The sequence below is a fragment of the Ovis canadensis genome, chromosome 7 (genome assembly GCF_042477335.2).
Source record: "Ovis canadensis isolate MfBH-ARS-UI-01 breed Bighorn chromosome 7, ARS-UI_OviCan_v2, whole genome shotgun sequence".
Taxonomy (NCBI): domain Eukaryota; kingdom Metazoa; phylum Chordata; class Mammalia; order Artiodactyla; family Bovidae; genus Ovis; species Ovis canadensis.
In genome coordinates, this window is record NC_091251.1 from 98,902,597 (window position 1) to 98,928,279 (window position 25,683).

Here is a 25,683-nt window from a genome sequence, read left to right on the forward strand (position 1 = left end):
AGCTACCATCTATTGCCAGGCCCTGTGCTAAGCACTGGGCACGTCTCATCTCTAGGCTGTAGGTACAATGGTTACCCTCACCTTACTTATAAGGAAACTGAGGTTAAGCAATTCCACTCAAGGTCACACAGCTTGTCAACTAGAGAGACAGGATTCAAACCCAGCCAGCTAATCCAAAGCTCCCAGGATAGACTACATACATACAATCATGTCAAGCATGTAAACAAGCACATAAACACTCAGAAGCAACAAAAATAAACACCTCTCTCTTACAATGTGAGTTTTAATAACTCCAGTTGGATAAAACATGACATTTACTTTCAAAGTGGTTTGGAATTAGCATATAGGAAAAAAATTATTCATATATTATGGCTGCTTTGTTTCAGTGGCTCTTGCTTTCTCAGAAAATATTAGGGCCAATAGTATTAAGAACATACAAGAAGTTAAAAGTTTGGCAGCCATAGAGAAATTAAGTTCAAACTCTGGAACAAAAGCCCATATATCTACTTCACCCAACCTGAATTTACTCAAGGATGTTAAGCTTTTGTGGTGCTCATGGGTGCACTCTGTGTTGTTTGTTTATTTTTACAAAAATCATTATTATTAAAATTCCTATTAGAAAAGTCATTTATTTATTATGAATATAAGTCCATGACCTCTTTTTCCCACTGAAACATTTATTTTAACAATGAAGTTTTTTTTATAATATGAGGTCTCCTAGGAACATAGGTATCCTATTACAGTAGAATGTTGTACATCAATCTACATGGATTAACACTGGTCCTCGGATTATGTCTAACTTTTTAAAAAATACTTTTCTATATTTTCCAATTTTGCTTTAAAAACATTTAAAAATCAAGGCCTAGAGTTGTTGACAAGACATTGAGAGGTTATTAAGTCCAATCCCCCAGTTTACTGATGGAGACACAGGTGAGGAAGGCTCAGAGACTCAGTCAGTGATAAAGTCAGACTCTCTGTCCCTTGGCCTACATGCTCGCTGTAGATGACTCTCACAACTTCATGTCTCCACCCATGGGCTTCAAGTGGGTAACGCTAGGACCAGCTTCATAGGGCCTTTCAGAACATGGCTCTTTGCACAGTATGAGTGAGTGAGTGTTAGTTGCTCAGTTGTATCCGACTCTTTTGCGACCCCATGGACTGCAGCCTGCCAAGGCTCCTCTGTCCATGGGATTCTCCAGACCAGAATACTGGAATGGATTGCCATTCCCTTCTCCAGGGGATCTTCCCGACCCAGGGGTCGAACTCAGATCTCCTGCACTGCAGGCAGATTCTTTACTACCTGAGCCACCAGGGAAGTCACAGCATAGGGGTTCCCAGGCACCACATCTGTTACTACATGACATTAGGAGCAAGGTATCACCACAGAAGGGCAACTGTATGTTAGACTCCTCTGGAAAGCTTAAAACTGATACAAAAATACACAAGGCATGGGCTGCATCCCAGACTAATTAAGCAAGAATCTCAGAATTTTTTAAAAGCGCTCCAGTGGATTCTATGAAAAAAGCGCAGTCAGGGCTGAAAACCACTGCGCTACAGAGAAGCAGAGAGCCCAGAACGGGAAACTGATACCAAAACCCAATACTCTGGGTCAACTTTCTAGTAAATAAGGAAATAATAATAAGACACTTTGAGATGCAACAGTTTCTCACAGAGTAAAGATTTAGCCCATCTGGCAGGAAGAGAAAGCGCACTTCAAGCTTCTCAGGACAGTAGCCAGCCCTGCAGCCCCCTCCTCCCTCTCTCTCCTCAGGTCACCCATCTGAGAGCTCGGCCCTGACCACGCCACAGAAGCCTCCTGGTCAGAGCTGCCAGGCCTCCCACACGGTCCCGCCCAGGCCTCCTCCTCCACAGTCTCTGCAGCACCTGAACTGCCAGCATCTCCTGCCCCTGGAGACTCTGCCGGACCCTCCCCTCCTCTTCTCCTCCGGCCTCCCCGTCCACGCCCTCCTTCTCAGCTGCTTCCCCAGCACCACTCTGAGCGCACCTTTAATGCTGCTTTACACACTGCCCTCCTCTCTGCACACCCTTCAGGGCAATGTCACTGTGTCACTACACCTGTATGCTACACACTCACGTCTCCTTCCTGAGACAGGCCCCGGGCCTAGAACACACACCAAAAACTCATCTCCCAAGCCACACTTCCTCCTCCCTTTCTGATTACAGTGAACCAGCATGATCACACATACACTTTGACCTCCTGACCCCCAAACTACAGACCTGATATGGCTCACCCCGGACATCTGTCTCTGGGCCCTGAATCACTCCCCACCTCTCCCTGAGGACTGTTCACCATCCTGTTATGACTATTGCCTTTGGTCTGCTCCTCCTTCCAATCCATCACACTCCTACTAGAGCTATCTTTCTAAGCTAGCAACCTAATCACATCTTATCTCTTAGTAAGTTTCAATGCCTCCTCAGTGTCAGCAGAACAAAATTAAATCTACTGGAGGCCTCTTCACGAGCCAGTCCCACCAACCTCTCCAACACCCTCCTCCCTCTCAGGTACTGTCCCCACAGCCATACCAACCGCCCTGTCACGTGGACACGGACAGCGTCCCTCACCCGTTCAGATGATACTCACGGCTAACCCTTCAATGAGCACTTCACATGGATTATCTCCCCCAATCCTCACAACCTCAGAGATGGAGAGAAGTACCATTTCTTTTCCCTAATTTAAAGATGAACCCACGGAAGCACAGAAAGTTTAAGGAATTTGTTCAAAGTCACACTCTTCTGGAACCAGGATTCAAACTCAGATACACTAGTCTGGTTCCCAGGTCTGGGCTTATAACCTTTACGCTCTGCTCATCATCCACTCTGTGCCGGCCACCGAGCCAGGCACCAGAGCCTCCCAGGAGCCAGCAGCTGAACAGCAAGGAGATGGAAGGAAGAAAGCGCTCCCAGCTCAATGGGAAGAGGGTTACCACATAGGCTCGTCAAGGGTTCCGAGAACGCTGCCCACACCAGACACACCTGACCCAGGATGAGGAAGAGGCGGGACATGGTGGTCAGAGGGGAAGCCCCCAGGGGAAGCCTGGGAAGCTAGAGCTAGCCAGGGGAAAGAGAAAAGGGTGCAGGCAGGGGCAGGGTGTTTCCAGCAGGGGAAACAGAGCAGGACAGCACGGGAAGGCAGAGAAGGGCGGGTGTGCCACTGACCTGCTGCTGGCGGGCGCCCACGCCCTCGGGGTAGAAGTGCCTGTGCGAGTGGAGGTAGCCGATGGCCATCCGCAGGTTCTTCACAGTGATCACGGAGCCGTAGGCCAGGTCTGGGAGGAGGAGGGCAGCAGATGGTGTGAGCTGGCCCGGGGTGGATGCGGCCCCTGACGGGGCTGGGGGTGGCTCTGAAGCCACAGGACCCCCCAGCCCTCTAACAGACTCCACTGGGCCCAGGACTGCGGAAAGCAAGACTTGCAGCTGCCTCCTCACCCCAAGGAAGTCACCTCAGGGGGAGGTCACCAGTGTCTCACCTGTGCCCTCCCCACCCCTCCCCAAGGGAGTCACCTCAAGGGGCGGTCACCACAGTCTCACCTGCACCCTCCCCTCTCCTCCCCACTCCAAAGCACTTCAGAAGAGGCTGGGTTTCACAATGCTATTATCAAAGCACTGTTTATAAGAGCAAAGACCAGAAACAACTTGTCCATGGAATAAAGAAGGAGAAAGTATTTATGTCTTCATCTCGAATGTTCTCCAAGATATAATGTTAACACAGAGAGGCTGTTAAGATAGATTTTTCACTGTATATCATTTTGTGCCTTTTGAGTCTACCACATGCAGTAGTTGCTCAATGAATTTAAGCAAAAAAAACCCCAGAGTAAACAGCTTACCCGAGAGCATCCATCCTCCCACCACAGGCCCCGGGTTATGGGAAAGAAGCCTCTTGACTGTCCCTCCTCTCCATGCTCTGCAATGTGGCTGCCCGCCTGTCCCCACTCCAGGGAAACAGGTCTCACAGCACCTGAGCTGGCTGCTCCTGCCCTCCTTTGTTCATTCATTTTGGTCAAAAGAATCAATTACACAGTGGATGCAAAGGAGGAGGAGGCCCGGCTGTGGACCTAGCAGAGTCCAGTCTTGGGGACGATGACCTCACACAGTGACCAGCATAGGACGACGAGCCCGTGTTCCAGCAAAAGTGTGACAACGTGTGACATGGTGGGAGCCCAGCGAAGGGAGGAATAAATTCTTGCCCAAAGGGTGAGAAGAGGATGGCTTAATGAAGAGAACATAACTGAACCGGGCCTTTTAAATGGCAAGTAGGAATTTGATAACCCCACAGCACCATCCTTCCAAGGCCTCGTGCTGGCCAGCACACACAGCCCCGCACACTGCTGGCCACAGCTGCGTCTTGATTAGGCTGTCTCCCTCAACCCCACAGTGCCCCCTGGACTGCTCCTGCAAAGCCCTTCCCCCGCACTCCCCAGTGACCTGACCTCTCCCTGTCCTCTCCTCTTTCTACAGCTTCTTCTCGGACCACAGCCAACGCCCAGCATCAACCGTCCCTTTTCAAAGGACTTCTTTGAAAACCTCAGCTGAGAGCCCACAGGCCCCACTGCGTGGGTTTCCTCAAGCTTCTCAAAGCCAATGTGGAACCCAGCGTCTACCTTTCCAAGCCAATTTTTACCTGCTTTCCTATTTCTCATTCCTTCCACAGTCTGGGCAGGCCCACTGTGTTCCAGGCCCTGGAAAGACCACAGGACATTGTCCATGACTCCAGGAAGCAATCTCCTGGGCCCAACCTATCTCGCTCTGTGTGCCTCTAATCCCTGCTCCTTGACCCCCTACAGAAGTGATCTCTTATACCTTCGATCTCCAGAGCTCTGCGCTCCCTCTTTATATACTGAGCTCACATGGCCACATCGCATAGAGATCCTACTCCAGGCCCCATTGCCTCCAACATGGCTAACACGTGCTCAACTAGCCTCTGTGAACAGGACACTCTGGTGGGAACTGACCATTAGCCCCAAAGGGCTCACTCCCCCGCCCCCAGGTTCCCTCTGTTGTCTTCCCATAGCCACACCGGACAAGCCATCTTCTGATCAAAGAGTTCACTGCTCAGGACGCCCTCCTCTGCCTTTCTGTGTCCCTGTTCACTCTCATGAGTGCTCAGACCAGATTTAACTGATCTTTCTCCCACTCTGCCATCTAACGTAACTCAGGCTGTCATATCGTCTTTTCCAATCCAACTCCCAGGAATCCCTCCTGCCCTTCTCTCTTCATAAAGGCCAAGAGACACTCACGTTCAGGGATGGACGCGTTGTGAAGGTTGTTTCCTGAAAGCCGGGCCTGGAAGGCAGAACTGAAGAAGCCATCACCGGGACCGCTGCGGGGGAGGGTGGAGCGGAAGGGAGCAGTCAAAGGAGTGGAAATATGATTTCCCAGCAGCCCTGGGAAGAGCTCTGTGTGGTTGGTTTAAAAGACATACAAGGGAGCGGTGGGCTTCCCAGGTGGTGCAGTGGTAAAGAATCCGCGCACCAGTGCAGGAGATGGGGGTTCAATCCCTGGGTTAGGAAAATCCCCTGAAGAAGGAAATGGCATACCACTCCAGTATTCTTGTCTGGGAAATTCCACAGACTGAGGAGCCTAGAGGGCTACTGTCCATGGAGACCCAAAAGAGCCAGACACGACTGAGCACCTGAGCACATAGGCACAAGGGAGTGGCGGCGCGGTGTCGTGGACGGACACAGGGGGTGGAGTCAGAGAAACGGGGGTCCAAACAACAGCTCCCCCGCTAGTCAGGTGAATTCAGTCAGTCTCAACGTCTCATTTATAAATCAGGGATTTAAACAAATCAAAAGAACTGTTGTGACTAAATGAGATAATGTATACAAACACTGAGCACAGTTCTGACTCAGTCGCTGCCTTCTAAATGGGAGCTGCCGGTGTCCTTGTTATTATTACCCTCACTCCAGCTGTACGTGCTCAGGGTCCCCCATCCCGGTCAGCACAGGGGACCGTTTTTAGGGATAAGAGGCAGTTTGGCTACAAAGGCCTTCTCTTCTTCCTTCAGGCCAGGGTACCCAGAAGACAGAACCCAGGAGGAAACCAACCCTGGGTCCCCTTTGGGTCATCCCAGCCACAGACCTAGGAAATCATGCAGCTCCTCCATAGGCTTAGAGACAAGAGAAGGACAGAAGCGAGACACTGGCAAGGCTCTGGCGGTACCTTTTGTTCAGCACCATGAAGTGGACAGCGTAGGTGGCGATATAGAGAGCCAGTGGCAGCACTATGAGGCACAGGATGCGAGCGGTCAGGTGTTTTCCCAAGGTCACCTGCAAACAGAGTTAGTACCGGCGTTGGGCACAGGAGGCTTCACTATGCCTTATGCCTGATGTGTGTGTTATTTCTAAGTTTTTACATGTAAGTCATTGGAGAAGGAAATGGCAACCCACTCCAGTATTCTTGCCTGGAATCCATGGACAGAGGAACCTGTTGGGCTACAGTCCCTGGGGTCGCAAAGAATCAGCCACGACTGAGCACATCAGCCCCTATGTAAGTCATAATCAGAAACAACTGAAAAACTGGCCATCAAGAGAAAAAGGTATGTGGAAACCCTAAGCCTTCTTATAACACCCAACCAACCAAGCACTGCCGGGGGCTGACACTGGCCAGCCCTCCGCTGCCTGTCCACATGCTCACCCAGGGCCCTGGGCTGTCCCCAGACTGCTGACAAGGCGGGACCTGCATCTTCAGCATCATCACCCCTCACTACCTCTGCCTCCCAGTCACACCAACACCCTGCACTTTCCCTACTCTTCTTGCACTGCACTGGCCCCACCCACCATGTGAACATGAATAAATGCCCCTGATCTTAACTTTGGGCCTCAGCTTTCCCCCAGGAGCCTTCCTGGAATGCCTGGGCCTGGGCTCGCGCCCTCCTCTGTGCTCTCACAGCACTTGTTGGCTGGAACATGACTTATATTTTTCTTTTCATTCTTATTTCTCTCTCTGTCTCCATTGTCTCTAGAGGGCAGGAATCTTGTTTTATTCATCTGCATGTTCTGGGTCTCACACTCAGTGGATGGTCTGTCTATATTTTCTAAATGAACTTGTTGGGACTTAGGGCCAGAGGTGATGGAGAAGTATTACAGCAGAGCAGTAGGTGTGGAGTCAGCCTCTCCTTTCTGAATCCTAGATCTACCTTTCACTATCTGTATGACCTTGGGAACAATATCACCTCTCTAGGTCTGGTTCCCTCATTTGTCAAGGGGGTAATAACTACCTGCCTCACGGGATTGTTATGAAGAGGAAATGAGATGATAAAGGTAAAGCATTTTCCATAATGCAGGATACAGAGTCAGCTCTTAATAAATAATACTGTAATAAACTATAAGGCCCTTCCTGGCCTCCAAGTCCAGAGACTCTGGGTCAGGAAGAGAAAACCATAAGTTCAGGAAGTCAGCCCACTGTGTTTACTCAGGCCCCATGCATTCAGCGTCTGCCACGCATACGGCTGAGCCCAGTGGAGCAGGAGCCCCTTGGATCATCCACTGTTGCTCAGTCACTCAGTCGTGTCCGACTCTTAGCAGCCCTGTGAGCTACAGCACACCAGTCTTCCCTGTCCTTTGCCATCTCCTGGAGCTTGCTCAAACCCATGTCCATTGAGTCGGTGATGTCATCCAACCATCTCACCCTCTGTTGCCCCCCTTCTCCTCTTGCCCTCAATCTTTCCCAGCATCAGGGTTTCTTCCAATGAGTCATTTGTAGAGCATTTAAAAACCAATGCAGGAATGAAAGCCAAAAGAGAACTCCAAGGATGTCAGTTCATCCTCTCCGTTTCTTCCTCTCCAGCCCGTTGGTCATGGCCCAGCCCCTGCTGCCTTGTGCCCTCCAGAGGGCAGCTGGATCCAGCCCGCCTGGGGCCCGGAACACAGCCATTCTGCCCCCAGCAGCAGAAGTGGAGAAAGGCCGCTGGCTCTAGGGAGCAAAGACATTTCTAAAAGTGCTTGGGTTCTCACCATTGAAAGACTGAGGTCTCCGAACAGGTGCCAAAGGTCTGAAAGGGTGTTCCACCCCACTTGCAGGATGATGAAGAGGCCAACAAACTTGACTCCCAGAGCGCCAGCCAGATTAACGCCAGTCAGGCTGAGCCAGAACCACCAGGGGGCAGAGAAGGGCCTGAAAACCAATAAGACATAGAGTTCAGCTTGGCGGCTGGAACCAAACTCAACAGCAAGTGCAACGCGGGGAGGGGCAGAGGTCCCCGGACTCTGAGAGGCTGCCCTGTGGCCTTTCTCACAAGGGCTCCCAACCTCAGGGACCACACATGGCGCCGAGGCGGATGTGGTCTGTGTAACCCCTGAGACTGCGAGAGCACCGTGTAAGAACATGATTCTTCTGGGGAGGAGGGTCATGGCAGCCCTGGCTAAGTGAGTAAGGGGCGTCAAATAAGCAAGAGCTTATTCTTCAGTGGTGACCAATCAAGTGGAAGAAAAAGGAAAATCCAGAGAAGCCCACTGGATTCAGGCGGCCTGTCCCCTGTAAAAGGCAGCTATTACTGAGTGTTACTACGTGTTAGGCATTGTTCTGAGCACTTTGCTAGTGCGTGCATGGGTGCGCAGTCATTCAGTCGTGTCCGACTCTCTGCGACCCCAATGGGCTGTAGCCTGCCAGGCTCCTCTGTCCATGGGATTTTTCCAGCAAGCATACTGGAGTGGGTTGCCATTTCCTCCTCCAGGGGATCTTCCCAACCCAGGGATGGAGCCCGCATCTCCTGCACTGGCAGGTGGATTCTTTACCACTGAGCCACCAGAGAAGCCCCACGGAAGCCCCATTACCACACCCCGTATTAACCCTTTAACTTTCACTACAACCCCATAGAGGCAGAGCCTGTCATCAGCCTCTTCTTCCAGATGAGGACTCGAGGTACAGAGAGGTCATGTAACAGCCACCAGCAGTGGAGCACGGTACTAAGCCAGGCGGTTGGTTCCAAGATCTGCTGTATTAGAGCACTTAGTGCTCAGAGCTGCAGACCCCCAGGTTCCACAGCCTCGCCCCCACCAGAGCAAATGCGCCTTAACAGTCAAGATCTATGTGTTCCTGAACCCTCAGCTCTGGGCACAGTACCTGGCACATAGTATGTACTCAAGAAATGGCAGCTAGGAAGCGATATGGTGCAGGCAGAAGATAAGCCAAACCCAGAGAGAGCTGGAAGTCATGGCCTGGCTGCCATGAAATCAGGTTGCTTCTGGAAAAGCCTTGGCAGAGCCAGCTGTTTTGGTTTGGATGCAATGACTTATTCTACTCTCTTAGAGGCGAAGGATGATCTGGAAAGGACTCTGGAAGAAGACCAGGCCCTCCAGAGCAGCTTTAGGACTGACCAGGGCCTGCAGGGATTCTCTTGATCCATGTGAACCCTTCAAGCCAACCTCTGGGTACATCATTCCCATCCTTGGGTCAGGACTCAGGGCAGGGAGCCAAACAGTTCCCAGGCAACACCTACTCTGGTGCTCTCCCCTCTAGGACAGAGCACGTGAAGAATGAAGTTGTCCTGAGATCTCCTAACCAGCATGGTGCTCAGGAGTGGCTAGCTGGTGGGGTGGGGGAAGGCATTAGGACTCCTTCATAAAGTAACATAAACCTCTACCCAAATCCACCCTCACTGTGAAAATAACAAGACTCTTGAAAAAGACAACTGATATCTTCTTAGTCTTAGGAAAGCAAAAATAAAAGTTATCTATAGAAAACTTCTGTAAATCTATTTTTAGAATCTAAAATGGGCAATCTAAAATATTTTTTTAAAGTATACTTGCCTGAAATTCAGCTTCAAGACAAGTCGTCTAGGCACTGTACCCACCCCAACCCTGGACATAATAGAAATTCTCAAGCTGCCACAGCTTCTGATACCCCTTCCCAGAGATGGTATTGCTGACCTGTTGGCACAGGAGTTGTACTTGACCATGCTCAGCATGGCAGCCATGATGAAGAACATCAAGATGGGGTCAAGGAGGATGTACTGGGACAGAGTGAGGCATCCTGTGTCTGAAAAACATGAGCTCAGTGGTCAAAAAGTGGAATCAGAGACAGGCCCCCCCTGAGAACAAAATACCCCAGCATTAAGAAACAGTCCCCCTTGGGCTTAACTGCACGTAAGCGTTTGTGCAGTCAAGATTAGATGGGCAAGTGAGTCAACTGGAAAGCGGAAGGACACAGCTTTGGGGTACACCAAAGCCCAATGATATGAAAGAGCATCTCACACTTTCAGGCCGTTGACCCCAGAAGGGATCGTGTCATTCATTCAGACAGAGTGATCCTGAGACAAGGGCTCTTGCTAACTGCCACCATCCAAAGTTCTGCCATCATGCTTACATAGCCACAAACTACATATACCCAGGATAGAATCTTAACCATTTCACATGAAGTCTCTGTTGGGAGTTGACTCTCCATGCAGGTGCTGAATTTTTTTAAACAAAATTTCATTACATCATGGCCTGGCGTAAGTCTTTCAATGTCTTCCCATCTCACTCAGACTAACAAACTCCTCGAGATGGCCCTGGTCTCCCTACCCATCCAGCCTCCTCTGCTCTTAAGCTCTGCTCTGGCCTCAGTGTCTTGCTATTCTCTGAACCTCCCAAGGGCTGTCTCACACCAGGACCACAGTACATGCTGTCCCCGCAGATATCTGCTCAAGGCCGCCTCCTCAGGGGGCTCTTCACTGACCACCCTACCTAAAACAGAATCACCCCATATTACTCTATTCCTTACCCTATTCTATTTTCTATGTTGTACTTACTCTTTAAAATGTCAAACTACAGACTTACTAATTTACTTGTTTATTTGTCATCTGCCCCATTAGTAAGCAAGCTCCATGATAGTCCTGTCTCATCAGCATAACCTCTGAGGCCAAGAAAGTGGCTTAGCACAAAGTAGATGCTTGAAAGTAGTTCTTGAATGAAAAATGAATAAATGAACTACTGAGGAGGGAAATTAAAGACCCAAGGAAAAAGCCACCAGTCCTCGAGAGGGAGATTCTATAATCTTGCAACCTTATCTGTCAGGGCAAAGTCAGAATCACCCCTAAAGTAACCATCTAAACTGGTTTGGACTTCTTTAAATGTTAAGCTCAATGAGGTCATGAATTCACTCTCATATGAGCCAGGCTAGCAACAGGATCAATTTCTACAGATCAACTCTCAATTATCCATGTGAGGATTATCCACAGAAATAATTTAAATTTCTATTTTGTTTTCCTCTGTCACCCAGCTGCCTTAGAGGCATATGCCCTTGCATTCAAATGAAATTAGTTTAAGGAATGCAAACTAATCTTGCAGACTAAGACTAGTTGAAGTAGAACTGTAAGCCTCCTTCAAACACACACACACACAAACACACATACACATACACGTATTATCCATTCCAAACTCAAATGCAGATAACTTAGAGATAATGTATTCCTTGGGATTACCCATACCCCCGCAACACCTCCAACACTATAAAGGCTTGCTACATACAAGTACTCATATATGTAAGTATCACTAGTGAGTAAAAGGAAATCTGGAATACGTTTACCCAGTCCTAAGGTTACTTCAGAACTGGGCCCACAGACAAGGATCTTCAAGTGCATTGATTTCCAGCTACATTCATAGAGTGGCAGTCAATTTCCCAAGAAACGTGGTCCAGGACAACTTACCAAAGGTGAGGAGGGCAGCCGTGAGCAGCGCTGCTGGGAGAGACCGGGACAGCTCCAGCACAGTGAGGTAGGCCAAGGGGATGAGCATGGAGCCGAGGAATGCACAGAACTAGGGAAGGACAGGAAAGCAGTCAAGGGACCAACTAAGCAAAGCATCAGGGACCTATCTGACTTGGTACAGACTGGTCTTTTGAGATGGAGGGCCCTGATGACAGCTGGCATGACTTGACGACTTTGAATATATTTAAATATGAAAGGGGTAGTGCAATAGTGAAGCATCAAATGAAGCAACATTCACGTTCCTATTGAGCACCAGTTTGTGCACTGACATGAAATCAGCGAAGTTCAGCCAGGGAGGTGTGGGCAGGAGGGCACGCTGGTTTTAAGTGGGAGACTCTGGGGTTGGACCAACCCATCACTGCTAGTTGTGACCTTGACAAAGTCATATCTCTGTATCTCAGCCTCCCCTTCTGTGAAGTGTTCCTACCTCAGACGGCGTACTTTTTAATTTATTTATTTGTTTAGCTTTGGCTGCACTGGGTCTGCGTTGCTGTGTGCAGGCTTCTCATTGTGGTGGCTTCTCTTGTTGCGGAGCACGGGCTCCAGGTGCGTGGGCTTCAGTAGTTGTGGTGCTCGGGCTTGGCTGCCCCGTGGCATGTGGAATCTTCCTGGAGCAGGAATTAAACCCATCTACTGCATCGGCAGGTGGATTCTTAACCACTGGACTACCAGGGGAGCCCCAGGGCTTACTTTTTAGATAAAATGAGCTAAAGTTTATTACCACACAGAAAGTTCTTGATAGACGCTAGCTTCTGTTACAAAACTGGGTGTAAGGAGAGAAATAGCTCTCTGAAGGTATTTTAATATTTTAGAGAATTCTAATGCTATTTCTGCTTTTTCTCCCTTGGTCCTTTTATCCAGTCACACCAGGAACCACTCTTTAATCTATAGGTTGTATTTTGATTTTACAAAACAGACAGCTTGACGCTTTAGCATCTGGACAGTTGTTTTTCGGTGTGTTTTGTTTTTAACCATCAGTGTTCTCTCTATTCTCCTACCCTATCCATCGAAAGTAATCAGACATACTCAAAGGAATGGAAATTCTCACATTTGGGTTGTCACTTTTGTCAGCAAAAAGCAATGTGCCCTGGTGTGAAAGGCAATAGGCTGTTATATTTGGCCTTCTCACTTCCACAGCAAGTTCGTAGTCAGGCTGATATCCGATTCTGTATGCTTGGTGGTGATCAAACATCATTAGGAAGACACAGAATCACTCAAGAACTTGAGGGTAGTAGACAGTCCTTGTTTAAAAGAGTATGATATGATTGCACAAGCAAGCCAATGACTAGAGCCCAAATAATCACATGACCTTTATCTAAACTGCTTTGAACTCCCTGAGGGAAGGGATTTGCAAATGCAACCCGCTCTGAGAGTTCCACACTGGAGGATGGTTCCTGTAGGTCCAATTTAGCTCTAGGTATGGGGTGCCCCAGAGAAGGAAATGGCAACACACTCCAGTATTCTTGCCTAGAGAATCCTGTGGAAGGAGGAGCCTAGTGGGCTGCTGTCCATGGGGTCGCACAGAGTCGGACATGACTGAAGTGACTTAGCATGCATGCATGCATGCATGCATTGGAAAAGGAAATGGCAACCCACTCCAGTATTCTTGCCTGGAGAATCCCAGGGACGGAGGAGCCTGGTGGGCTGCTGCCTATGGGGTCACACAGAGTCAGATGCGACTGAAGTGACTGCAGCAACTTAGCAGCAGCAGCAGCTGCATGGGGTATCCAGACACTTGGGTCTTTAGGCCCTGCCGTGTTCTGTCAGGGCTGGCGCTGGGACTCAGGGCACAGTGGGACTGGGCAAACATACACTTCCTAGAAAACCTATGTGTGCCTGAAATCTTCATGGGGAAAAGAGGGAAGAACCTGGTCACGGAGGGTGGGAGTGCTAACGTGTCAATAAAGGCCTCAGAGGGAGGCAGTACTGCAGCAGTTGCAGCCACAGAGGAAGGACATGTAGCCTGTCACTGTGCTGAGGCCCACATTAGGGCCGCAGCAGCCTCCTGGCCGCCTGAGTCCTGGGCTGCCCTCCAATCTGAAACCTGATGCTGCTCGTGGGCAGGGCAACGGGTGACAGGTTGGGCCTGCTCCCACCTGTGTCATCCCCGTATTACCTGTGTTCTCTCTAGCTCTTCTTACTCACCCAGCTCTGAATCTTGACTACAAGGCACGGGTCCAATCACCTCCTCCTCCCCGAAGTCCCTTTTCCTAGACCTGCCACCACTTGAGGGCTTCTGACTGTTAACATTTCTGACTGAGTGTGGCCCCAGGGTTCAGGCAGCCAATTGCAAGTCAGGAAGCCTTACTCCTCTCATTCCCATGTAGCTGTGATGCTCATAGTTGTCCCCAGGCTTCTGGAACAAAAAGGTGCCATCGTACCCGCTCAGGTAGCCGGCCAGACCAATCAGCATCTGAGGAAAGAGGCGGAACATAAAGATGAGAGGCCTCGGAGAGAAGACTCCGTCTCCTCCACACTGCCCTCCCAGCTACACCCAGACCTTGGCTTCCCTGACAACCATCCACAGGAGGAGCCCCCAATATGACACTTTCTCCGGCAGCTGCTACAGAGCAAAGACTCTTTTGTTTACAGAGCTCACGGCTTGAAACAGATCCTCTCCTGTGTTAAGGCCAAGTCCTTGGGTACAGTGAAGACTGAGTACTTAAGAAGAAAATAACCCCAGTGTGAAGGGCAGGGCTAGTGAGGGGCTTCCTCATTCAGCCTTCTTTCACTTGCTGTGAAGTAAAACACGACAGCTCATGGACGGAGGCTGTGGGCAGGGGCTGATTCCTGGGAGACTGCACCACTGAAAGGAAAATGAGGCTCCAAGTCAGGATGAGGAGCAAGGAAAGAGGCCAAGTGGCTACACACCAGGCATAGAGAGAAGGGGAGAAAACGGGGAGCACAATGCAGATGGATGCACCTCCCCAGAGCGGAATGGAAAAGTCCCAGTGGAAACAAAGCCAGAAGGCTGGTTTCTCCTACTGCCAGTCTTCCAAAGGGAGGGCACCCTGGCACATCCCCAAACTGAACACATCAACTGCAAACTAAGCCTGTGAGTTGTGAATCCCTCAAAACGCTCGAGAGGATCGGCCTCTTCATTTCTCTTTCCTTGACCATCAATAGTGTAAAACTTGCTTTTTCACACATATAATCAGAAGCAGCTAAAACCTAAGAACTGTCAGCAAATACCAAGTGTCGGTAACAGCCCCAGGCTGCCTGAGCCCAACCCCTACACTCGAGCTGGGCTGTGTGGAGGGAAAGCCTTGCCCAGCAACGCTGTTTCTGGGGGCTCAGATGTGGACCACTAACTCACTTTTTTCTCTAAGTAGTTCTAAACAGAGTCACTCTCCATAGTCCATGTCAAGACATAGAAACCAAAACTCAGCAGTAAATTAATATAAATCCTTATTTAAAAAAAATAAAGAGGAATCCAAGAGTCCAGAAGTTATATTTTATGTCAATTAATTTAATATAAAGTAATATAAGGTATTGAGAAGACGGAGCCATCTGAATACCCAGATGAACTTAAACTGAGAAGTGACAATCAAATGAATGTTCCTTCCCACCTTGGATCTCAGAGGACAAGCTCACCTGGTGCATAAATTCCCAGACAGCTGGGCTGGTGGCACAGCAGGAGGAAATGTACAGGTGACCTGGATCTCGGTGCCTCCCATATGAGGTCTCTAACTGGGGACAATACTTAGTACTCTCTGAACTACAAGTAATAAAGCCTTCCTCGCATATGACTGTAAGGCTTAGAGCAGATGCCAAAGGTAAAACATCTGGTACTCTGCCAAGCATTCAACAAGCACTAAAAATTCAGTTCCCTCTCAGTTCCAGTAAGGTTAAAAGTAGTCCTGAGGGGATTCCTAGGTGGCCCAGTGGTAAAGAATCCACCTGCCAATGCAGGAGACACAGGTTCGGTCCCTGGTCTGGGAAGATCCCATATGCCGTGGAGCAACTAGGCCCATGAGCCACAACTACTAAGCCTTTGCTCTAGAGCCTGGGAACCTCAACTACTAAAGTCCACAAGCCCTAGAACCAGCACACCACAACAAGAGAAGCCCCGCAACGAGAAGCCTGCACACTGTAATGAAGAGTAGCCCCCGCTTGCTGCAACTAGAGAAAAGCCTGAGCAGCAACAAAGATCTAGCACTCAAAAATAAAAAATTAGAAATTTAAAAAGTGAAATAAAACTTTTTAAAAAAGCGTGTGTTAGTCGCTCAGTCATGTCTGACTCTTTGCAACCCCATGGACTGTTGCCCGCCAGGATCCTCCGTCCATGGGATTCTCCAGGCAAGAATACTGTAGTGGGTTGCCATTCCCTTCTCCAGGGGCTCTTTGCAACCCAGAGATCAAACCTGGGTCTCCTGCACTGCGGGCAGATTCTTTACCATCTGAGCCATCAGGGTAGCCCACTCTGCTGATTTTCTAACTCAAGAACTCATTCAAATCAGTATGAATAAAAGGAATTTACTAGAAAAAAAATGCTGTCATAAAAATATAAAACACTAATGGCTAACATACAAAAAAATTTTTCAGTTTAATTTAGGAAGACATGCAAATGGAAATACTTATATACCATTTTTCACTTTCAAATTGGCAAAGTTTTGGCAGTGTGATCACACCAGTGCTAGCAATGAGGTGAGGGAAGCAAGCGCCCTCATACACTTTTGGTGGGAGTACATATATTATCACATTTTGCAGGATAACTTAACAATGTCTAACTCAAATCTAAATGTGTACATCCTTTGCCTCTTCAGTTCAGCTGCTGAGGCTCTTTTAGCCACACCTGCACAACTATGAAAAGACAAATGTACAAGGAAGTTCACTGCATTATCTTTTGTAATGACTCAAAACTGGAAGTAACATAAATGCCCACCAGTAGAAGAGAGGCAAAATAATTTATGGCTTACATGTATAATGGAATATTATATAGCCACTAAAAAGAATGGGGTACATTTTATATGCTGATGTGGGAAAAAAGTAAGATATATTTAAAATACAAGTTGCTCAATTTTAGTCTGTTTCTATTGGCATATATAATGTGCTGTTCATGTGTACTAATACATACATGTGGATAAATGCATACACACTTGTATTTGTATAAAGTTTCTGAGAGGATATATGAGAAAATGTTAATAAAGGTGGCTCTGGTGGCCTCTGAGGAATAGAAATGTGAGAGAAGGTAGCTTTTGACCTTTTATTTCCTTCTATTTGAATCAAATTTCTTGTTATATGCAGGCATTTTTATTTCTTTTAAAGCACCTATTTCCCTGGAGCCCCTGGCACTCAGGGCTGGGGCCAGTGTGAAGCAGCAGGTATTGGCCTCAGTACTATAGGAGAAAACTTCCTAGTCACCACTTCAAGGGGTTTTTGTGTTCAGGTTTTTTTTTTTTTTTTATGTGAAGCATTTTTTAAAAAGCCTTTATTGAATTTTTTACAATATTGTTTCTGTTTTATGGTTTGGCTTTTTGGCCTTGAGGCCATGCGGATCTTAGCTCCCTGACCAGGGGCTAAACCTGCACCCTCTGCATTGAAAGGTGAAGTCAACCACTGGACCACCAGCTCCCATGGGGCTTTCTGATTCTTTGACTAGCTTGGCTTCAGAACCTATGGGAGCTGCTTTGCTCATCAGTCTCTTTCAAGCAGGTAGAGCACAAGCAGACAGACTGCACTCCCTGGTGGCAGCCTTACAAAGAAGCCTCCCATGTCTCCCTTCACACCGGAGCCAGATGGGAGGAAGGGAAGGCTTCCGCAAAAACAACGCCGCCAGTGTTCTCACGTCTTCACTGCGCTGAGCACTCAGTTCAGTTCAGTTCAGTCGCTCAGTCGTGTCTGACTCTTTGCGACCCCATGAATCGCAGCACGCCAGGCCTCCCTGTCCATCATCAACTCCCAGAGTTCACTCAGACTCACGTCCATCGAGTCGGTGATGCCACACAGCCATCTCATCCTCTGTCGTCCCCTTCTCTTCCTGCCCCCAATCACTCCCAGCATCAGAGTCTTTTCCAATGAGTGGAAATGGCAACCCATTGCAGTATTCTTGCCTGGGAAATCCCATGGACAGAGGAGCCTGGCGGGCTATGTGGGGTCGAAAAGAGTCAGACACAACTGGGTGACTAACCAGCAGCAGCAGCACATACCATAAAATTCACCATTTTAAAGTGTACAATTCAGTGGCTTTTAGTTTATTCACAAGGTTGTGTGACCATCACCACTACCTAACTCCAGACTATCTCATCACCCCAAAGAGAAACTCCACACCCATTTGCAGTCACTGCCCAATCCTCCTTCCCCCTTGTTACTGTTGTTTAGTCGCTAAGTCATGTCCAACTCTTTTGCGACTCCATGGACTGTAGCCCACAAGGCTCCTCTGTCCATGGGATTTTCCAGGCAAGAATACTGGAGTGGGGTGCCATTTCCTTCTGCAGGGGATCTTCCCCACCCAGGGATCAAACCCAGGTCTCCTGCACTGCAGGCAGATTCTTTACCATTGAGCCACCAGGGAAGCCCTGGCAACTACTAATGTAAATTTCTCCACGGATTTGCCAATTCTAGATATTTCATATAAATGGAATCATATAATATGTGGCCTTTTATGTCTGACTTCTTCCATTTAACATAATGTTTACAAGATTAGTTCATATTGCAACATGTGTCAATACTTCTTTCTTTTTATGGCTCCATAATATTCTAACTCCATTTCTGAGCCCGGAGAACTCCTAAAAATACCAAAGGTTTCCCATGAAAACAGCTGTTCTGGGATGTCAGAGGGTTCTTTCTACAAGCCCACGAATTAAACCTCAACCTAAGACTGGGCTCCAACCCTTAGCAGCGTGCAGTCCACCACATTGCTCACCTTTCCCAGAGGTGGGTGCACATCAAAGAAGAAGGTGCGGTTGATATAGTAACTTCCCATTTTTCCAAAGTGAGTCTCATCCCAACTAAAAAGAAAACAGAAAGAGAAATGAAATTCTTAACATCATCATACAACCCAAATAGCCTTAATACAGCATGGTTAAATTTACAGTTAAAACCCAAGGCTACAAGTTTCAAGCAATTAATGAGAAAATCTGGATTTTAAAAAAGTGCTTTTAATGCAAGTAGTTTGAGGAAACAAGACATCAAGCTGGTCCTTAACCTGCATTTAGACAGAAGATAAAGGCTAGCAAATACCAACCTGTCATCATAAATTTAAGTTAAATCTATACTTATTCTGTATCTTGAGTTTCTATTTATTTTAAAAAGGCAAAGAGTTTCCTATACTATAAAAAGTTTTGCAATAAGTTTTCTTCCAAGTCTGCTAACTGCTAACCCCAAGACTACTAAAAACTATGTTATTTTTGCTGTTACAAACTACACTGTGGGCTGGAGTCTGATTTTGCTCCCAACCTTGTGATAATTAACCTCTGACTGTGAATTCTGATCTTGCTATAATAATGGACATGAGTTTGAGCAAGCTCTGGGAGTTGGTGATGGACAAGGAAGCCTGGCATGCTGTAGTCCATGGGGTCACAAAGAGTTGGACATGACTGAGCCACTGAACTGAACTGAACCAGTATATAAAAAGTGACAGCTTTCTCACTAAGTTAACAATCAATCTAAAGCCCATCTTCATTGCTGCTGCTAAGTCACTTCAGTCGTATCTGACTCCGTGTGAACAAATAAGACGGCAGCCCACCAGGCTGCCCGTCCCTGGGATTCTCCAGGCAAGAACACTGGAGTGGGTTGCCATTTCCTTCTCCAGTGCATGAAAGTGAAAAGTGAAAGGGAAGTCGCTCAGTCGTATCCAACTCTTAGCAACCCCATGGACTGCAGCCTACCAGGCTCCTCCGTCCGTAGGATTTTCCAGGCAAAAGTACTGCAATAGGGTGCTATTGCCTTCTCTGAAGCCCATCCTCATTATTTACTTGCAAATTACCTTGCAAGGAAAGAAGTGATTCTAACACACTAGCTTTTAAACATAAAGTAAAAATCCTGTTCTTCTACAAAACCACAGTAAACCTTTTACACCCTACATGCGGGCTTTACAGTGGAAGGCCAGTTATCCAGCAGAACCTGGCCGTTTGTGTGTGTCAGTCTCTCCCTGCAGCTCAGAGGAGCAGTTGCTTTCCAGTGACTATCCATCCCCAGGTCAGCTTCAATAAGCAGTTATTGCTGACCTACAACATGAGGGGCAAAACACGCTCTTAGCAAAAATACAGGGTTCTTTTGTTTGTCTTACTCCCTGGGTCTAATAGCTAGGCAGAAGGGTAAATCTACTCCTGCATCTGCTGAGCACAGGGTTTGACATGAAATGAGGATGGTGACCTGGTGACGTCAAACGGAGAAAATAACTTCCAAGCAGCGTGACAAACAGACTTGCAGAAAAAGAGAGCGATAGATCCGGTCCCAGCACTGCCACCCACTGGGTGAGCATGACCCTGCAAAGTCACTCACCACCTCAGGACCTCTTTTCTCATCTACATGAAGCAGACAATAATAGTATCTGCCGGTCCATCTCCCAGGGAGTTATCAAGTAACACACGTGAGAGAACCCTGCAGACTATAGTCCCACACATGCAGGGCACTATGTAAATTGTCCCAAGATTTGTGGTTAGTTTCAAAGTCTGTTTGGAAACATGCTGGTAAAGGAGTATAATATTTTTACTTTCAAGTAAAACTAGTAGTTATATTCACACTTCCTCTTGGCTTCCACTGCATGTTTGCAGTAGGAGATAGTCTTCCCAGGCTCTCTCCTGTTACTACACACCTTGCAGGATATGCCAAGAATGCAAGGTCCTGATAGCTCTTTACTCAGGCCATTTCTCTGGGTTATGCTTCCAGCAACCTAAAGGAAGACACAGAATCTCCCTCTGGGACAGCAAGCAGTCTGGTTTACTGCTTATTATAAAACAGCGGATTCCCCAAGCTCCATACACCTAGGCTGTGATGCAACCCACTGCATGTGCAGGCATTCACCCATGCCCAGGGCATCACATGGGGCACTAGGGGCAAGCGGAGCTGATGCCAACATACTGATGCCCATCCTGCTTGCTGTACTGTGAGAAATGAAATTGGCTGTCTCTGACCCAGGACTTTGTCTCCTGACAACATCCATAAAACAGTGACAGACTACTGATTAGTTGGTAAGTAGGGTAAAAATAAGGGCTTCCCACATGGCACTAGTGCTAAAGAACCTGTCTGCCAATGCAGAAGACGTTGGTTCGATCCCTGGGTCCAGAAGATCCCCTGGAGAAGGGCATGACAACTCACTCCAGTATTCTTGACTGGAGAATCCGATGGACAGAGGAGCCTGGTGGGGTACAGTCCATGGGGTTGCAAAGAGTCGGGCATGACAAGTGACTAAGCATGCACACAGGGTAAAAATAAAACCCTAAACCCTGATGAGCCAAGGATGCTGAGTTATAGTTTTCCTTAAGAGAAAGGACTTGTGCCCTCAGGGACAGGGGTAGGGGATGACAGAAGGCTCCCTGGATCTGGTAGTAAATGCTCTTGCCCAAGTGGTGGGGAAGGGAGGTAGTAGGAATCTTCCACTGGCCTACCTATGAACAAGGCTGAGTGGAGAGAGGCAGAAATGAAACAAACTGTCTGAATGCTGCCTTGGTTACTGCTCACATTCTTCTGGGTAAAAGCAGGAAAAGATGTAATCACCAGTATGGGGCAACCAGCTGAGGAGCCCCAGTCAAAAGGCAATATGGATGCAGCTGAAGAATCATGGAGCTCCCAAAGCTTACCTTAATGGTGCCCACAGCAAGGACCTTGCTATTCCATACAGAACTCTGGGTAGAGTGAAAATATTGAAAGGTCCTTGGATGAGCTGTGTGCTCAAGCTCAAAGTGTGCCTTGCTCAGAGATTCGGAGCCACTCTGTCCCTCTGGGTCCCATGATCCCGCCCCTCTGCCACAATCTGAGCTGCTTCAAAGAGAAAAACGACGAAAGGTGAGGTTAAGGTCTCCCTGTCCCTAAAGGGGACTATAAAGGCCACACATACCCATCTTAGCATCATGAGGAGAGGGGACTCAAGCTCAAGGTCCTATTGGATACAGGAGCACCCTAGTCAATCCCTTAGAGTTTTGGAGACAATCTGCCAGGTGCAGGGGTTACCAAAAGTGCCAAGGACTGCAGGGAGGACCAGAGCAATGAGCACAGGGACTGAAAGAAGAGGGTCCCTAAGCCCAGGGGCTCACCAGACACAGGAAAGTAAACTGGGAAGAAGTGGGGCAAACCTATCCAGGGACTACAGGGAAGAAAGGCTTCCTCCTGCCCCCTGCATCCAGCACTGCCCAGACTCCCCACCTGGGAGTGGCGTAATCTCTAGGTGGCTGGCTGTAGCTCCCGATGCAGGCCGATTAGACTTGTTAGTTCAAAGAGCAGGGAAAGCACCCAAATTTAACTGACAGGGTCTAAGCCAAGTTCCTATCTGGGAAGGGAAGGTAAAGTGCCATTGTGGGTGGGGCCCTTGAAACTCCTGCTGTGGCTCCCACTGCTGGATGCATAGTTGTATTTATCCTATGCATGTCAAAGATTATCCCATTCAGGGACCGCTGTATAGTGAGAGGTGATCCTGTCCCCTCCGAAGGGGTCCTAGAGAAACAATATAATCACAAAAAAGGGACCGGCGGGCAGGTTCTCTATGAAAGCAATGCCATCTGCTGGACATAGGCTTCAAGTACATACCTTTTTAAAGAAGCAACTATCAACCTACTCCTAAACTCTTATTGAAATTAAGAGCCTGAACCATAGTCTTTGGCCTGATCGTGTTGCTTTGAAACTGGCTAGCAAGGAAACTGCTCAGTAAGCCTCGTTGGTGAAACGGAAGTGGTATATTCAAGAGCATAGCTGGCCTGGCCCTAGAAGCATCTTGATTTTTCAAACAGAGGTGTTAGCTGTCCCTTTGGAAGAAACTATCTTCCACTCCACTACCGGCAGCAAAGCCCCTGACTCAGTGAGGTCTTGATTCCCAGAGTTTCCTCTTAATGTTTGTGACTGGTTTACTGATGGTTTGGCTAAACTAAAAGCTGATGGTAGCCAAAGGGCAGCAGCTATCATCCAGCTCCACTGACAACTCTGGAAAGACGACTGCAAAAAGGGTTCACTGGCACAAGGCACTGAATCAAAAGTCAACACCTGTGCCTTAGATGAAAGAAACAGACAAGTAATATTTTTACTTATTCTTAGGCTTTTGCCATTGGCCTAACCATCTGGTGTGTCAGTTGGAAGGCTACATATATTAAGAAATTTAAAGCCCCCCTCTTTGGAGCCAATCATGGCTGCCTGTCAATGGGACAATCTGGATCTCTCATGAAGATACACCCTCAGTAAAGGCCAGTATTTTAATAAGATTGATTAGAATCAAGCTGCTGATCAAACCTGCACCATCCTGACCACTGCCATCGCTGCCAGGATACCACCTGCTGCCATCAATACACCGGGCATGGAAATACATCTATAACCATGGAGGCACAAAGTAAAGGGCTGTCTGTTCCCAAAGCAGAGGCCGTTGCTACATTGCGGGAACTTGAGCTGCCGAACAAAGGCTGTCTTGTTTGTCTTGTAGTAAAGGAAGCCACACTGCATGGGGCACTGACCCTGCCCACTCCAAGGAAACTGGCCATATCAGGACTTTGTTCCCCTCTCTAGGCTATCACTGGTGCCCTGCAGCTGCTGCCACCTTTTCAGGTTACAGTGTTGATACCGCTATTCCAGTCCAATCACCTTCCTGTAGACATACCACTGTGGCCCTTGAAACTAAACTGTCATGTTTTCAGCATTCCAAACCATCTACAGTCTGACAATGGTGTACCTTTTTTTTTTTTTTTTTGCAATGGCCCAGCAGTCAAATTATCCAATGACATTCCAACTCCAGACCATCCATAGGTATCTGATGTTGTCAAGCACTAAACAGTCTTCTCAAAAAGATTTCTGATTATACTTCCCTCACCTCCACTTGGTTCATACACTTCAGTCACATAGTTTGGCCACCTAAAACTAGGTGTTTATCTCCTCTTGGCCACCAACTGGGTAATGATCAAGAAAAAAGGGTGGAGTATTATAAAAACCTATTGGAAAATTTGAGATTCTTCCTTGACGATTCCTGGGCTTGGTTTGTCTCCCTTAACAGCAACTCCAGATCAGTCTGGGGGTGAGGGGTAGGGGTGTGGGATTTACAGGATTCTAACTTAATTCTAGTTCAGTTACTTAGATTTTCTCATTGGAGTGAGGTTAAAAATAAAGGTCACTTGGTTGAGTACACTGCTTGTGAAGACCCTCTACAATAGCTCATGTGGGCCAAGGTGGGAGGCATAATAAGCCTCTGTCAATTTTCTGACAGTGCTCATGGCAGAAAGCTCTGGATATTAGTAGTAGGCAATAATTGGAGTAAAGATGAAATTACAGGTACTAAGTGGGACACAGGGATTATATGGCAGTGGGAGGAAAGAAATAACCTTGCCATCTAGGGAAAGAACATCTTAGGCCCCTGAAAATGTAAAGAGAAGGGAAATAATGAATGCTATTTACCTGCTAGGCCCAGAGTCCATACTGCCAAAACACTATGGTATAGTTAAGGCACCTGGCAGCTGTATATAGCAATAGACCTGCTGCTGAATCAATCACCCTGCTATGAAATCAGAAAGACTCATGTACATGGCCAGTCTTGAACTATCCTCATGTACCTGACGATATCAACATTAATCCCCAACATGAATCTCCCTTCACATGTGTGCAAAAACACAGAATGACACCACCTTTATCAGTATGCATGCATGCTCAGTCACTCAGTCATGTCTGACTCTTTGCAACTCCATGGACAGTGGCCCACCAGGCTCCTCTGTCCAGGGGATTTCCCAGGCAACAATACTGTAATGGGTTGCGATTTCCTCCTCCAGGGGATCTTCCCAACCCAGGGATTGAACCCAAGTCTCCTGTCTCCTGCATTGACAGGCAGATTCTTTACCACTGAGCCACCTGGGAAGAATGACTGATACAAATTCATATGCTTCTCCTGACACCCTAGGGACCTTAGGTTATACCTTATATACTGACTGACACTGCAACTACTCAGCGACACTCACTGCCCATGTGGTTTAACCAAATCACTGAAATGGTGGTCTAAACCAAATCTGATGGCAATCCCAATAAAATTTAGTAGAAAATCCTGAACTGTAGTGACACGTACCCCTTCAGGTAATATGTTAGAATGTAGGAAAGAATGGGCCTTGGAATGTCTTTCCATTGGGCATGAGAGTTGCTTTATTAATAAGAGAACTCCTAATTATTGGCAATGACACCAAAAATCAGAGGTCAGTCTAAACATCTGTGTACAGACCATAATGGATAATAGACCAGACTTAGATTACATCCCAGCTATCTGAAATAAGACTTACTGGTCCTTCCTCCCCACTCCTCCACACATATAATTCTTCCTAGGTGGCTGAATCCAGAACCCTGGAGGGCATAGGTTAATATTACAGGTTGGCCTCACCCTGCTGCTTTGAGTCCTAGTGACAGCAGCCTTAATCAAGTCTTGTATAAGATAAATTAAACAGACTTGGTCTATGCCTCTGTGTCTATACTCTGGCTACCCAGAGTAGCCAATGGAGCTTCACATTCATATGAAGATTTGCTAGAAGCCAAGACAGCTTAAAATCAAGCGGTGAGCATGTTGGGAAAGACAGTCCTCCATGGCTCTCTTGTACTTCCACATATCTCGATGGATATGTCCAGAATCCAGGGCCTTGATTACATTTTACCTGAACCATTTCCCAAAGTTGTGTTTGCATCCAGCAGCCTTGAGGAATGAGATAACGTCTCTCTCTAGGACAAAAAAGCATGCTTGCTTATTGCTTGCTATAAAACAGTAAATCCCTTGGGTTTGTTGTTCCTTAGATGCAAGGCAACCCACTGTGTGCGCAGTCATCCATCTGAGCCCATGGCGCCACCATGTGGGGTTTTCGGGCCATGAGAAATTG

The 25,683-nt window shown here is 47.7% G+C and overlaps 1 protein-coding gene across 6 annotated transcripts in view; it reads right to left on the reverse strand.

Annotated features, from left to right (window-relative positions):
- Window positions 1-25,683, reverse strand: part of POMT2 (protein O-mannosyltransferase 2) — a 41,954-nt gene that overhangs the window by 14,321 nt on the left and 1,950 nt on the right. For 4 of the 6 annotated variants that reach the window (XM_069597169.1, XM_069597173.1, XM_069597172.1 and 1 more), the window contains exons 2-9: window positions 18,570-18,654; window positions 14,013-14,117; window positions 11,645-11,753; window positions 9,888-9,996; window positions 7,974-8,133; window positions 6,181-6,287; window positions 5,256-5,338; window positions 3,178-3,287 (exon numbers count right to left, since the gene is read on the reverse strand). In XM_069597169.1, coding sequence (XP_069453270.1) covers window positions 3,178-3,287; window positions 5,256-5,338; window positions 6,181-6,287; window positions 7,974-8,133; window positions 9,888-9,996; window positions 11,645-11,753; window positions 14,013-14,117; window positions 18,570-18,654 — 868 coding nt within the window. The remainder of the gene's footprint in view (window positions 1-3,177; window positions 3,288-5,255; window positions 5,339-6,180; window positions 6,288-7,973; window positions 8,134-9,887; window positions 9,997-11,644; window positions 11,754-14,012; window positions 14,118-18,569; window positions 18,655-25,683) is intronic. The other 2 variants (XM_069597171.1, XM_069597170.1) reach the window with 1 other exon arrangement.